At 40.7% G+C, this 14,268-nt stretch overlaps 1 protein-coding gene across 5 annotated transcripts in view; it reads right to left on the minus strand.

The window, feature by feature from the left end:
* Positions 1–14,268, minus strand: part of map7d1a (MAP7 domain containing 1a) — a 55,049-nt gene that overhangs the window by 11,405 nt on the left and 29,376 nt on the right. For 3 of the 5 annotated variants that reach the window (XM_041794145.1, XM_041794144.1, XM_041794143.1), the window contains 9 exons: positions 13,853–14,016; positions 13,487–13,598; positions 8,599–8,703; positions 7,214–7,336; positions 6,970–7,115; positions 6,514–6,644; positions 3,341–3,579; positions 1,522–1,807; positions 486–666 (listed from right to left, as the gene is read on the minus strand). In XM_041794145.1, coding sequence (XP_041650079.1) covers positions 486–666; positions 1,522–1,807; positions 3,341–3,579; positions 6,514–6,644; positions 6,970–7,115; positions 7,214–7,336; positions 8,599–8,703; positions 13,487–13,598; positions 13,853–14,016 — 1,487 coding nt within the window. The remainder of the gene's footprint in view (positions 1–485; positions 667–1,521; positions 1,808–3,340; positions 3,580–6,513; positions 6,645–6,969; positions 7,116–7,213; positions 7,337–8,598; positions 8,704–13,486; positions 13,599–13,852; positions 14,017–14,268) is intronic. The other 2 variants (XM_041794148.1, XM_041794146.1) reach the window with 1 other exon arrangement.

Raw genomic sequence — 14,268 nt, forward strand, 5'->3', positions numbered from 1 at the left:
CTGTGTCAACAAAAGAACGTCCAAACTGCTTAATGTCTATTTTTAAAATCTTTGCAGTAAACAGGTGTTTTTATTCAGTGTCCCCACTCACCAGGTTGGATTATCATTTGCCTGTAGGGACGACAACATCCCACTGGCCCTGAAAATCCTGTTTTTTAACAAGCCAGTTATCAAAAAAGGTCACTGTGAGGATAGCAGCTGAGCTGAAACAGTAAACAAGTGAAAAACACCACAAAACAAAGTGTTTGCTAAAGATAGGAGAGTCTATAAGTTGGTGTTATGTGGGGAAAAAGCCTGGGGATACTGTGAGGCCACAGTGTGCATGCTTAAATGTATGTTTCAACCTTTACTGAGAGGGTAGTGATAATTTTCACTCTGAGCCTCGTGAGTTATTCTAGCTCTTATCTGACTAACAAGGCCTGTCAATGGTGCAGCTTTAACACCTTCCCCCTCCATTGCCTTCTCTGCACTGAGAATCAGTATACCTGTTTTTGCAGGCGTAGGTTCTCCTCCTGCTCAGCTTTAGCTCTCTCCTGTGCCTCCTTCTCCTCCTGCAGGCGTTGGGCTTCGTCCCTCTTCCGCTGCTCCTCGGCCATGGCTCGAGCCTCCTCCTCCCGGAGCCGCCTCTCCTCTGCTTCTCTCGCTATCCGCTCCTCTCTCAGGATCCTGAAGAGTTGGGGCACGAAAAAGGGTATAAGCATTTTCCACATATTATATCTTACTCAGCTTTCCCAAGATGGAGTACATTTCTCCTACTTATCTTATGTTGGGATAACAACGTTGGTTTTGCCATGAAAATACAAAAAAATGTTTGGAGAAATGTTGTGAAAATCATTCACAGAAGCAGTAGATGCATATGGATTCTGTATCAAACCAATTAAACCTAGCACAGCATTAAAAATCCATCACATTTCTGCTTGAGTTTACACTTTCTCCTCTTGGCTGACACTGATGCAGCAACAAGAAACTATATAAGGCTATGGAAACAATCAGAGGTATGAATGCCAAAAGGAGATCACATCCATTTCTAAACTCTAAATAGGGACGTGTTGTGCTAAGAATCAGTCAACAGGCTATCAAATTCTTAAAACTCCCATGCTCCCATGGCCTGTGTTGAATGAGGACTCACTCAGACACACATGTGCTGTGAAAATGCATGGAGCTCTCCTGTAAGGTTTAGCATGGCTTTTTTTTTCATTTTCTATACCAGTGATTCCAGAATGAAATTTCATAAATACACAGGCTTTTAGGGAATACATGCAAACTTTAGCAGTATTCACATGCCTTTTAAGTCAAAGACTAACATTTTAACATTCACTGCATTGACAGTCTCTTTAGCCTCCCTTACATGACCTTCTGTACTATTCTAACAGACTTGGTCTTTTACTGTCCGTCACTTATATTTCCCCAGACTGGAAAAACAGATGGGCAATTACTTTCCTTCAGCACAGACACACACGTGTTTGGAATCTGTGCTGACCCTCTCTTGTGTATTTTGAGGCATATTTATAATTCACTGACCTCTCCTTCTCCTCCTGTTCGCGCCGCTCCTGCTCCTCCCTCTCTCTCTGCTCCCTGGCCTGCCTGCGTTTCTCCGCCAGGATGCGAGCCGCCTCCTCCGGGTCATTAGTGCCCGCCATGGGCTTGGCTGATGGAGAGGGTGCAGGTGACTGTGCAGGGACAGAAGGAGCTGAGTGCACCAGCTCAGGTGAGGAGGAGGAGGCTGCAGTGGTTGTAACTGTCATGCTTGTCGCATGGGGGGAAGAGGCGGCAGAGGATACGACAATAGCAGGAACCAGTGGAGAGCCTGAGACAGTAGAAACAGCTGTTAGAGTAGAGACAAAAACACACAGAGCCTGTGCTGTGTATCCAAGTAATGAGTTTAAAGAGGTTTTTATCCATCATTCTTAATAAAATGTTGAACATCAGCCTTTTCTCTCCACATTCACAGGGAAACAGGCTGCCTGCAGCAGCTGAAAACAGTAAACAGCTCTATCTTCAGCCTTAGAAGTCAGTAATTACATACTTAAGTCTGATTAAAGCAGCCTCTCTGTGCTGTGTGTGACAAGACGCAGGCTGTGGAGCTGTGTGTGGCTCACTAAATACATTTGCATGGCTAATTAAGCCTGATGTAATCTCTGCCTATTGGCTCTTGAAAAAGACACAGATTTCCAGACGCTTGTTCACTCTTTCCATTAGATTCTTCTTTTGGCCGGTCACAGGAAGAGACCAGGCCAGACAGTGAAGAACCATTATAATAGAAAACAATAACACAGTATGACTCAGATGCGAGGGAAGAGACCAAGAACTACTGAATCACAGGATAGGCCAAATAGGACAGCAGATTCTGCAGAGATGGGAGCCCCCAACATAATGCAGAATACTGCGCAGTGCAATGTTTTCAAAAACATACATGTTATCAGCATGATTATAGCTCAATTTGACAGTCATTTTATCTCATGTATCATCTCATAGGGGACAGCAATCAAGGACACATCTGAAACACATCAGAACCTCCTGACAGAGAGTCTAGGATGTTGGAGTTTTGAGCTGCCCTCTACAATTTGTTCTGTGGTGTCAGATATGTTTGCCAATAAGAGGACAGAGCACTCTGCATGTGCAGCTGTCACAAATGTAAACAAACCGAATGGCAGCATGTAAGAAGAGAAGTTGGTTCTATGAGATACAACTATGAAATACAGCCTTTCTCAACAAGGGTGCTGTGGCACCCTGGGGTGCACTCTGGCATAACCAGGAGTGCCTTAAAAATGCTTTATATGTAACCAAGATTTATCATGATTATGCAGATCATTAGTTATCCCCATACAAATAATCAAAATTGTCTCACATGCTCCTAAAGTCATAAAGGCACGTACTTTTTTCATTTTATTTTGTTTTTTTAATTTTGTTTTGTTTTTTGCCTAAGTCTGATAATACTTCCATTGTGTTTTCCTTAAATAAATAATGATTAAAAAACAGATTTTCTGCAGCAGAGACAATGTGAAGAACTGTAAGCAGCCAGTCTTGGCTGATTGTTGTTTGGCTTGTCAAGTCAATCTAATATCACCACGATGGCACCAAAACAGTTTTTCTGTTCGTCAGGGCTGCATTGATGTATCCGTTTAACAGAGACTAAAGAGACTTTATATTTGGCAGAAGAAATCACCAGTAAGAAGAGCTCAGATTTGTTTTCACGGTCAATTATGAGAGAAAATGCTGGCTTAGTGGGAGTGTTACACTAAAAGAAGTGAAACGGTATCAACTATCAGCAGAATTGACATTTCCAAATCAGTATGGGCCCTCATTTTCATTGTTGTTTCATTGTTGTTCTAGTACTCACCCCTTCTCTCCTCTGGGGTTGCAGGTCTTCGTGGCTCCTTCACTCTCTCAAGCGGGATGGGGGAGGATGTACGATGGTCTATCCTGGCTGGAGTCCTGGCTCTTTTAGGCCTACTTTTAGGGGTTGATGGGCTTCCACGTGAGGTTGGAGGCTTGGGTGAGGCAGCAGGGCTGGGTGAAGCAGTTCTGCCCTTGGGTGTCGCAGGGGACGACGGTCGTTGTCTTGATAAAGGACTGGGGCTAAAATGAAGGGAAAATACAGGGATAAATTATTAGAGTTATGGTTCAACAATGGTTTTACCCAGTTTTTGAATGTTTAAAAATATAAACCTGACTTCAGTAATCAGGTTTACAACAGACAAACGTTACATCATCCTTCAAGTGCTTTATCGGCTGGCTCCACACATTCAGTGCCACACTTGGAGAAAAATGTGCACTATGCTGAAGATTTTCTCTTTCCCCTCAGGCATCGACAGCTCTGCCAAGCTCTTTGTTGCCATTTTATTGAATCAAAAGAACTTTTTTCTCCTCCTCTATCTCCTCTGTCATGGAATGCCATTTATTTCATTAGCCTGAGGTTAAGAAAGGAAATGACCACTCATAGCAGGACCTTTAACTCACTGCTAGGACTCTAACAGAGCACTAAACATGATGTCATTACAGTGCAGACGTAAACATGGTCGGCCAGCCGTGGAGCACAAACAAGCTGTGGGTCAGGGGGATGTGAGGTGAAACTTGTTTACAGGATTGTTTCAGTGACTATGGCTGAATGAAACTAAAATAGCAGATATGTTTCCACTAGGGCTTGGGCCATCTAGGGTCAAATGGCAGTTTCTGAAGAGGGAATGGTTGTTTTTATCAATCTTACATGGAGCTCATGGCAAGATTTTTTGTGGGATTCATAAGAAAGGTTCACTCTTGCCTTGTGTATTTACTGTGTCCTTGCATCTAATTTTGGATGCACAGATAGAATTTCAAATACAAATACTTACATCAATATAGGGCACCAAAGTGCAACAATGACTTTTAATTCAGAACCTGCTTGAATAATGAGGCTAACGTCCTACCTAGCTGGGGATGGGCTTTGCAAATTAGCTCAGGCTTTCAGTGCTGCTGTGTGTAGCAATAGTTTACTTGCTTCATACATGTTCCCTTACAACTTAACATCAAATACATTAAATAAGTAAGTAAATGATGTAAAATAATGCTGAGTAAAGTATCTGCAGTTTTTTAAGAACAGGTACGAGTACTTAGACTCTGTACTGACACTAATGATCATAAATCTGGTTAAATATATTATGCCCTTTATTGCCACAGTTATCCAGTATGCAATGTATATAGAAATGATCACAAATGCCTATTATGGAGTACCTATGGAAATGGGATAAAGCCTTTTATTAAAAAGTCCAGCTTATGTTTGGTCTATTAAACCAACAGGCCAAAATATATTAAAATAAGTTTAAAAAAATATATATATATTCATTTGCTAAAAATGAGAGAAGCTCTAATGTGTGACGATTAAATCAAAATGTGAGGACTTATTTACTTGTTGTTAAACATTATCCTTGCAAATCCATACATCCATCCTACTACAGTTATCTAAGGTCAGGTTGCGGTGGTAGCATGTATACAGTGGTAAGTTAGCCCAGACATCCGTCTACCCAACAATGTTTTCAAGCACTTCCTGTGGGATTTGAAGGTGCTTGCAGGCCAGACTAGAAACCCTCTTGCAAGTTCTGGGTCTTCCCCATGGCCTCCTTCCAAGTTGGACTTGCTTGTAGGACCTCCACTGAGAGGCAGTCAGGGCATCTTGATCAGATGCCCAAACCACCTCAACTGGCTTATTTTGACTTGAAGGAGCAGTGGCTCTACTTCAAGGTTCCCCCGAATGCCCAAGCTCCACATCCTATCCCTTAGGCTGAGCCCACCCACCTTCCTGAGGAATCTCATTTTGACCACTTATTTCTCATTCTTTTGATCATTACCTAGAGTTCATGACCATAGCTGAGGGTTGGAACATAGATTGACTAGTAAATCAAAAGCTTTGCCTTTCGGCTCAGCTCCCTCTTCACCACAATGGTCGATTCCAACAGTGCAACACTGCAGACACTGCACCAATCTGCGTGTCAATCGTATGGTCCAGTCAACCCTCCCTTGAGGCAAAGACCTTATCCCCACTCAGAGGGAGCAATCCACCATTTTCCAGCAGAGAACTATGGCCTCAGGCTTGGAGGTGCTTATTTTATCCCAGCTGCAAACCACCCAAATGCCTCCTGGAGATCCCCAGTTGAGGAAGCCAACAGAACCAAATCATCTGCAAACAGCAGACATGAAATTCTGAGGTCCCCAAACCAGAAGCCCTCCTGCCCGATTGTATCTTGAGATCCCGTCCATAAAAATCACGAACAGAATTGGTGATAAGGGGCTCTCAGGGCTGCCCCAGATCCACCTCAAAGCTACAATCTGTGTTCCCAGTCAGAGAATTAATGGACTGATTAGCATCATTTAAGAATAAGGCAGTAACTATGGGCACAGTTTAGTTGTACAGCAAGCCTGTAAACAATGGCTGCCAGTGAAGAGATTAGCCTGGATGCTGCTAACAACCATAGTTTTACCAAAACTTGAGGCAAAGTTTAAAAAGAGTATGGAGAGCTCAGATGTTTAAACAAAGTGTTGTGAAGGTTCTTGTTAGTGGGGAACAGAAAAATCTAAAAGGTTGAAAAACAAAGGCAATCTTCTGAAAAGGAAGGAGCCTTTACTAAATTGGCTATTCCATCGTGGAAATGTTGAAAGTTTGATCACAATCCTTGCATGGGGCACAAAGAGCCTTCCTCAGGGTGTAGCTTTCTGATGACTTATCTTTGTTTTGAATATTTACATAATAAAGCAGGCAATTCAATAAAGGTCTTTTACTTTACTCAGAAGAGTACGCTTCAGTCTCTGAAATTTCCTGCTTGCTTTTTGTATATATATGTATGGTCTGGGTAGACTGCAAAAATTGAATTATTATTTCTGATCATATTAAAAGCTCTAGTAGTTAATATCAGTTTCCAGTTAAATGGTATGTCTGTTTTAAATGGTACCCAAATAAAATAAAATTTAATTAGACTCTCAAATTAAAGTTATCTGACATTAATATAAGTGAAAAACTTCAGAGTGAAGAGCATGTTTTACCTTGGATCAGGTCTGTGTCTCATACTGGGGAGAGACTGTCTCTTCTTCAGCACTTTTTCTTTAGTGAGAGCGTTTTTCTCCTTCTCATTCTCCCGCTCCTTGTCCTTCTTTTCTTTCTTGTTTTTATCCATCTGTATGGCAGAGGAAAGAATTATGAGAAACTTCAGTCTGTACCTTGTAAAAACCATATTGCATTATCAAGACAGCAGGGAAGATGACATATGCTTTTGGTTTGAATACAAGAGAAAGGAAGTGTTTTCAGCAAACATGCTTTAAATTGATTCTCAATGAGAGGCTAACCCTCTCGTAAAGACAGAATCAGCTGTTACACATTTCAAGGTCATTTTGTTTCGGTCTTTATCTGGAAAACAGCTTACTGTAAAAACATCTTCTGGTTGTTAATGACTGTACTAAGTGTGTGAAGACCTCAAGAAAGAATTTGAGAACAGGGCTTACAGGCGTGGAGCTCCGTCTCAGCTGGCGCTGCGTGATGTCTGGCGTGCTTGACGTCACTCTCCAGCGGTCAGAGCAGCGGTGGTGGGGCTGATGGGCGCACAGTGTGAGGGGGCTTGCTGAGGCCGAACGGGGGCAGAGAGGAGAGTCTGAGGCAAAGAGCACCGCATAATTAAAGCTCACTGTTATTTATGACACTGTCAAACACAGGTTTAATCTACGTAGTCTTTTTTGTATTTCAACTTACGACCATCTTTGCCATTGCTGAGGACACTGGCAGCACTTCGGCTTCTTGCGAGGAAAGACAGTGTTGGCGTCATCAGGCGGTCAACTATACTGCTCTCCCATGGACTGAGTGCAAGGCCACGGGCTGAGAGAAGAAAACAGATGGATTATTTCTGTGTAATTCTAAATTATTTCCTGAATGGATGAAATCATTATAACCTGAGGTTTGCTGGAGATAAATCACCTGAAAACTTAGTGAAATTAAAATATTAGAAGAACTGACCTAAAACCAGCCTTTGCAGAAACCTTTCATTAACACCCATGTTTAAAGTTTAACACAAAAGGGAAATTAGATTGTAACTCATATATGCCCACAAGCAGAAAGGCCAAGTCACACCCACAAAATCCCAGTTAGACAATTCTTTGCCACCCAAAGAGAGTATAAAAGAAGTAAAATTAACTCAGGGACTGTGTCTGCTATAACCTTGGGCTGCAGTGTTGCCACCCAGGAGAGAGAGAGTTATTTGAAATGCTCGTCTAGACTGTGAGTCAGTTATTTATAACCACAGCCTTGGGCTTACAAACAGAAAAGTAGAGGAACGAGTTGGTAGTTTATTCAGGGGACACACCTTCTTTTTGGCCTTAGAGGTGTACACTGACTATTTTCAGACATATTCAGTAGCCTGATTTTTGTAGAAGGAGTTAGAAGAGTGACAAGAAGGAAAGAAAAATCACCTATCTGTTTTTTTTACGAGCAGAACAGAACAGCACCTGCTGCAGGGAGTTTCTCAGAATACATTATCTCCTTAAAAATGCTGACTCACTCTCTAACTTTACTTTTATAGTCAGAAGTTTCTCATCCTGTGCAAGGAAGGATGCATGGTGACCTGGTTAACTTTAAAAAAAAAAAGAGCAGCACAAATTTGAAACATTAAAAAAGGTCAATTGAAAGATATCAGGACCCACCTTTGTGATCATCAATCAAGAAAGCATTCAAGGTGAAATAAAAGACATCCCATTTCCAGCTTGTTATGATGAAAATGAACACAAAAGGATCCATTTGACAATGCAAACAAAGGAAAATGTCATTACCACAAACAAACCAACATAAGGATAGTAAAAGATGAAAAAATAAAAGTTGACACCCTGAAGGACCCGTTTTACAATATAAGCATGCAGAGCATGTCAAACATCCCGATTCTGGCGAGCAAAAATAGGAATTCGAAATGGTTTTGGAGGATGGAAATGGGTCAGCTGTCAACCATCAGGCACAAGAGACGGACTGAAATCAGAAAGAGGAGGAACTGAAGAAACAGAGGACAATGATTGACGGGTTCGGAGGTGTTGGCGGTGGCAGTGATGGACACATTGAACGAGAGGAGGGGATCATTCCAGATGTTGCCTTACTTCTGCTGGGGGAGTTCCAGAGCGTGGCGGAGGACTTTGACAGTCGCTTGTTTATAACAGTGTCCACTTGTTTGGGCAGGTTGACCGTCGACAAAGAACATCTGCCTAAGAAGCCAAGAGAGCGCCACACAGATGTTCACACAGGTCACATGGTGGGGTGGAAGAGGGGAACTTGAGTGGCGTCATTTGTTACGCTTGAACCATGCCTCTACAAACAAACATGTACCCTCACACTGCAGAGGAAACTTCAATAGTGACTTTGTGAGTCGAGCAACCATGATTAAAAGTTTTGACTGTTTATGTACCAACAGGCAGGTTTCTATGGCACAAAACATGTCAGAAAGGAATTTTGATGTTTTTGAGAGCTTTGGCTTTAGTTTTTAAAGGGCCAGTTCATCAAAATACACAGATTTCTCACTGTTGTATTTAACATTGGGAAGAGTGTTTTTTTTGTTCAAAATAGCAATAACAAACCTTAGCACAAAAAGTAAAGAAATTTGTCTGTGATCATTTCTTTGTACTAACAATGCTTCTTGGGAATAAATCTTATACCATTGGAAAGTCTGTTTATTCCCCTTTTAAATGGTGCCACATTTGTAAGGAGCATGCATTTGTGGGATGAGCAGCAGAGCTGAGTATGTGAGTTGCATCCATGAAAAATAGCAAATCTTCTCTGCTAATGCCAGACAGCTTATTCTGCTTTTTTCAATTGACTCTTGTTTTGAGCTTCTAGTTCCTCCCGGGGCTGTTAATCAGGTGTCTGATTGGCAATCTCATATCTCCACAGTCTGGGACCAAACTCTATCCTGCAAGATGGCAATGCTCGCCCCCCACAAAGCAGGGTTTTTTTAGAGACTACCTTCAGAATTTGGGAGTGGAAAAGATGGAATGGCGTGCCAGCAGTCCTGACCTCAACCTCATTTACCCCTTGTGGGATCAGCTTGGTCATGCTGTTCGTGCCAGAGTGACCAACACAACCACATTTGCTGACTTGTGGCAAATGCAGGTTGAAGAATGGGATGCCATCCCACAGCAGTGTGTGACCAGGCTGGTGACCAGCATGAGGAGGAGGTGCCAGGCTGTGTATGGTTCTTCCACACTGAGGCTCCTGTTTGCTAAATTGTCAGTATGTCTTGCTTCTACAGACTTTAATCATCAGGTTCACCAAACAAGAGTCAAAGGCAGAATTAACTGTTTGGCATGGGCAGAGAAGAGTTTATAGCTGGTTTATAAAGCAAAAACAATATAAATTCTGAAATTAATCACTTAACTGTTTGGCAACTCTAGTTTTTACATATACACGGGATTTGCCTTGGTGTTTGGTGCAACCACAAGATTACAGACATACAGTAGAAAGTTGATAAAAAGTAGGATGGTCACTGAGTTTAATAGAATAAGATAAGCAGTAACAAAAAAGAAGACAATATACATCTACAAATACACTGCATGATCAAAAAATATGAGCACTGGTAGCCTAGCAGTTGTGTTGTGCCCCATGTACAGAGGCTGTAGTCTTCAAAACAGGCAGCTCAGTTTCTAGTCTGACCTCTTGATGTTATTTCCCAATCTCCACCCCTAGTTTCGTTCTTTATCCACTATCCTACACCCATCAAATGAGGCCTAAATCCCCTAAAATACAATTTAAAAAGTTTTTGTTGCCTTTAAAATTGAGAAATGACCTTCACTGGCCTCCTAACTCCAGAAACAATGACCTCAAATATTCCACAGGACACTCAAGACTGTTTCCAGTGGCATTCTTCTGCATTCATTGCTCATGATTTATTCATTGAAAATGCTGGCAGTTATTTTTTTTTAATTATCCAAAGTAAGCAGGGCATCTTTTGTTGCTAATTAATATTTAAAATTACAGTTTTCCACACTGAGCACACCAATTCTCTAAACTCTATGCAACTCCATTGAGGAAAATGCTATTTCTCCCCCTTTTGTCTGTGATAACTAGGCGAAATGATCCTTTAAAGATTCTTCTAAAATCCAACATAAAAAGCAAACAAAGGTTTAAGCCTATTTCACAACAAACCTAAATTCCAAAACACATGAAAAACAGTAAGTTTTAAAAGAAATCATTTAAAGCAAAGAGCAAGAAAAGTCACCTAAAATCATAACAGCATAACAAGAAATGGAAAGAGGCTGCTGGGAAACATTTACTCAACCAGCATCAATGTCATGGATTGGCCCTCAGAAAAGGGCAAAACATTGAGTCCTTAAAACCATCTTTGTTTGATACTTGTATCTATCCCAATTTTATATCCATTTAATACACATCAAACTAAGAACACCACGCTCTTTTACCAAAAGCTGTCAGGCATGATTCAATGAACATTACTGTAATGGAGGTTCAGTATTAAAGTAGGGCTTTTCTATTTAAATTTCCATTTGTATTTCCATAAAAGTAGGCAAAAATAACGGATGAGGCAGTGTGCTCTTTGACTAAAGCCAAAATGGGCATTTCCTTAATAACTCCACAGACTCTCGCCAGGCCACTGCTGCCTTTTTACTCCAACACTCTGACAGACAACAGGCTACCAAGGGCACAAGGAAGGTAGAGATTGATTAGAGTCAGTCATTCCCTTGGCATATGCCTAGGCAGATTACATGACACAAGATAGGACTCGTTAGATTTAGTGCTTCAAGTAAGGAGGGCAGCATAAGGAGGCAGAACCATCCATTAAGCTGTTAAAACATCATTTCTGCAGTATAATGTGGCCTCTGCAGACCCAGACTTTATTGGCAGGATTGTATACTGCAAACTTTGCAATAGAGCAGTCCAGTACTTTCTTACTTGGACTGTCAATACAAAAAGGACATAAATAGGGGCTAATAACACTGAAGTAATGTTTAGGAGACAAACAGCATGCAAGGACACAGCTGTAGTAACCTAATACAACAGGGTATAGATGTGTTAAGGCTGCAATATGCAGTAAAAGTAAATAAGTTTCAAATATAACCCCCCAATGCTTTCCAAGACCGTTAGGCCGGAGACAGACTTGCTGTTTCACCTTGTATTTGCATACTGCATCATGAGCATTCTTGTAAATATACATGAGGTGTGTTACCGGAGGACACCACTAGAGGGCTCATGAGAGAGAATAGGCCATATACAACTGTGGAGTGTGTGGGATGTAAACTATAAACACAGAGACTCGAGGAGGTTACCAGGATGTCAATTAATATTAACATCAGTACTCAATAGATCAGATCAGCTCAGACTGATGACTAGCAGTCTAAATAAACTGTCTACTCTTTGTTTCTACAATATTTTGCTCCACACACAGACATAACACTCCCGGTGTATAAGTTTAACTGGTGGCCCTATCAACTGGTGAGTCTCAACTGACTGTATTCATTGTTCTCTTTACAGTAGCTGATGCCTAATAGGAAGAGTCCTTTTGAATGTCTCTTTTTTTGTTTGCATTATAATGTTAAAATATACTCATCAGATATGTATTCAATAAAAAAGCAAAAGCAGCCCTGGACACACACAGCTGAAAGTCACCAGTTTATACCAGGTTACTGGCTGAGCTGAAACACAATTTAGTTTTCATCATTTTACAGGTTTAAACATTGTCTTTTAAAACAATCTTCCCTTAACCTACAGAGTTTTTCCAGAATGCCTTTAGGCATTAGATACTTTTGCACCATGAGTGAAGTTACTGACTCAGTTAGATAAGTCCCACCTGTGGGCAAAAACTTGTAAATTAGAGGGAAGATGTATGGAACTCCATTAAAGTGCAAAGTTGATTAAATGCACCTTCCTGTCTTTCTTTGTAAGACTGAACAGATAAAAGTTGTGGGAGGAGAGGTTTTCTGGTTCAGTGTGCACCTTTGAGTAATTGTTATTTGTAGTCGCTTGAGTTGGCCTACCTTGAGTGACGTAAATATTCAAGATAAAAGTAAATAATAGAAATAAGGGACAATTGCAGTGGACAAAAAACATCTAGCTTTACAAAAGGTACATCAACATGTTGTTTTTAATTGATTTAAAAAGAATTTTTAAGTGTAAGAAAGTTTCCACTGGGTAGTTAAACTTAAAAAGTTAACTTTTTGCATAAATGTACAAGTAAAATTGAGTTTATATAAAGTAAAATGGCTAAGTACCTGCTACTACAGAAATGGTGTTTTTTCAGTTAAAATGTTTGAATAATCAGTTACCACAAATTTTTTTTAGTTTTATCAACTCATTATGGATAATTTTAAAAAATCCAGTTCAACTTGTTCAGTTTTACAGTTTACTATGTGCTGTACATCTAACTAAGTTAATGATTTTTTCTCTTTTTGTGGTATTAATGGAAAAAAAATACCTGGAGTTGGTTTAATTTACCAGAAAAAAATCATAATGCGGGATTTTTTTGCCATATTTGACTGAACACAACATCATATGATACAGTCTAATATGCAGGTGTCAGTTTCTCAAATAAGAATATTTCTTAATTTCCTTGGTTTTATGTGATATTTAATGAAAGACTCTGATGACTATTTTGGACAAAACAAGCACGGCTACAGAATGACAATATTTAAAAAAATAAGTGATTCATCAAATAAAACCACAATAAATTTATCCAGAAATATGGGCGAGACCTTGATAAGGACATCAGACTTCTATCCTCAGGGAAAATCGGGAGAATAAGAAAGATAAATGTCTCAATTGTTTCCCTCTAATGGCCTTATGAGAGTCATAGCAAGGAAACTGGAGAGCCGATAAGAACATACATAAACCTCAAATGGCAGAAACTATGTCCATTTAAAGGGTTGCATGTCCCACTGATGCAAGGTTAACTGAGGCATTGGCTCCCTGTTAGAAGCATTTTGATTCTTGAGTGGTTCAAATTGATTCTTTTAGTTTGCAGATTTATCAGTGTACTGTACTCACCTTCTTTCTGGCTGGAGTTCTGGCTCAGGGCTCCAGCCCAAGACCATCTTTGCTGGCGAATTTCTGCCCATGTCTTCTTTGTTGACCTGTGGATGGCTGCTTCGTAGCGTTCCTGGAAACAAAACAAGAGGAGATATCAGTTATTTAGAAATGACAAAGACAGGATCCACGTCTTGGTAGAATTCAGCTGAAAAGCCTGGATTTAATCCCAGAGTCTGGCTGATGTGTCCTTGAGTAAAATCATCTGACACTGACGCGGCTCAGCTGTTATTGAGATGAAGAAGGGCACTGATATTACCTCTTAGAATCACTGTAGTGGTAAGCTAACATCGCATCAACACAACAGGTGTACCCATCCAAACTCACTTTATTCTTCTCCAGTTTCTGTTTCTGTCTCTCCTCGAGGGCGGCTCTCCGTTTTTCCGCCTTGATCCTCTGTTCCTCGAGCTTCCTACGGCGCTCCTCCAGCTGCTGTTCCCTCAGCTGCCGTGCTTTCTCCTCTTTCTCCAGCCACTGCGTCTTTTTAGCAGCTAGGACGGAACAGAAAACAAAGTCAGAAGGGTAGATTTTGCCATTACAGCAGGGAACAAAGAAGCTCTTTTCCCGTCTTCTGTTGGCTTTTAAAATACTTCTAAAAGGTCTGTAATGCCACAGTTTTAAATATCCTTTGATTGGTTTGGTTTCCAAAAGTTCACCTCTTATCTAAAGTCATCTTTTAGAATAGAACATGTAAGCCATCACCTTAATTGTGCCGTCTGTTTGAAAAGACCAAATTTAATTAC

Source organism: Cheilinus undulatus, linkage group 8 (assembly GCF_018320785.1).
Source record: "Cheilinus undulatus linkage group 8, ASM1832078v1, whole genome shotgun sequence".
NCBI classification, from domain to species: Eukaryota; Metazoa; Chordata; class Actinopteri; order Labriformes; family Labridae; genus Cheilinus; species Cheilinus undulatus.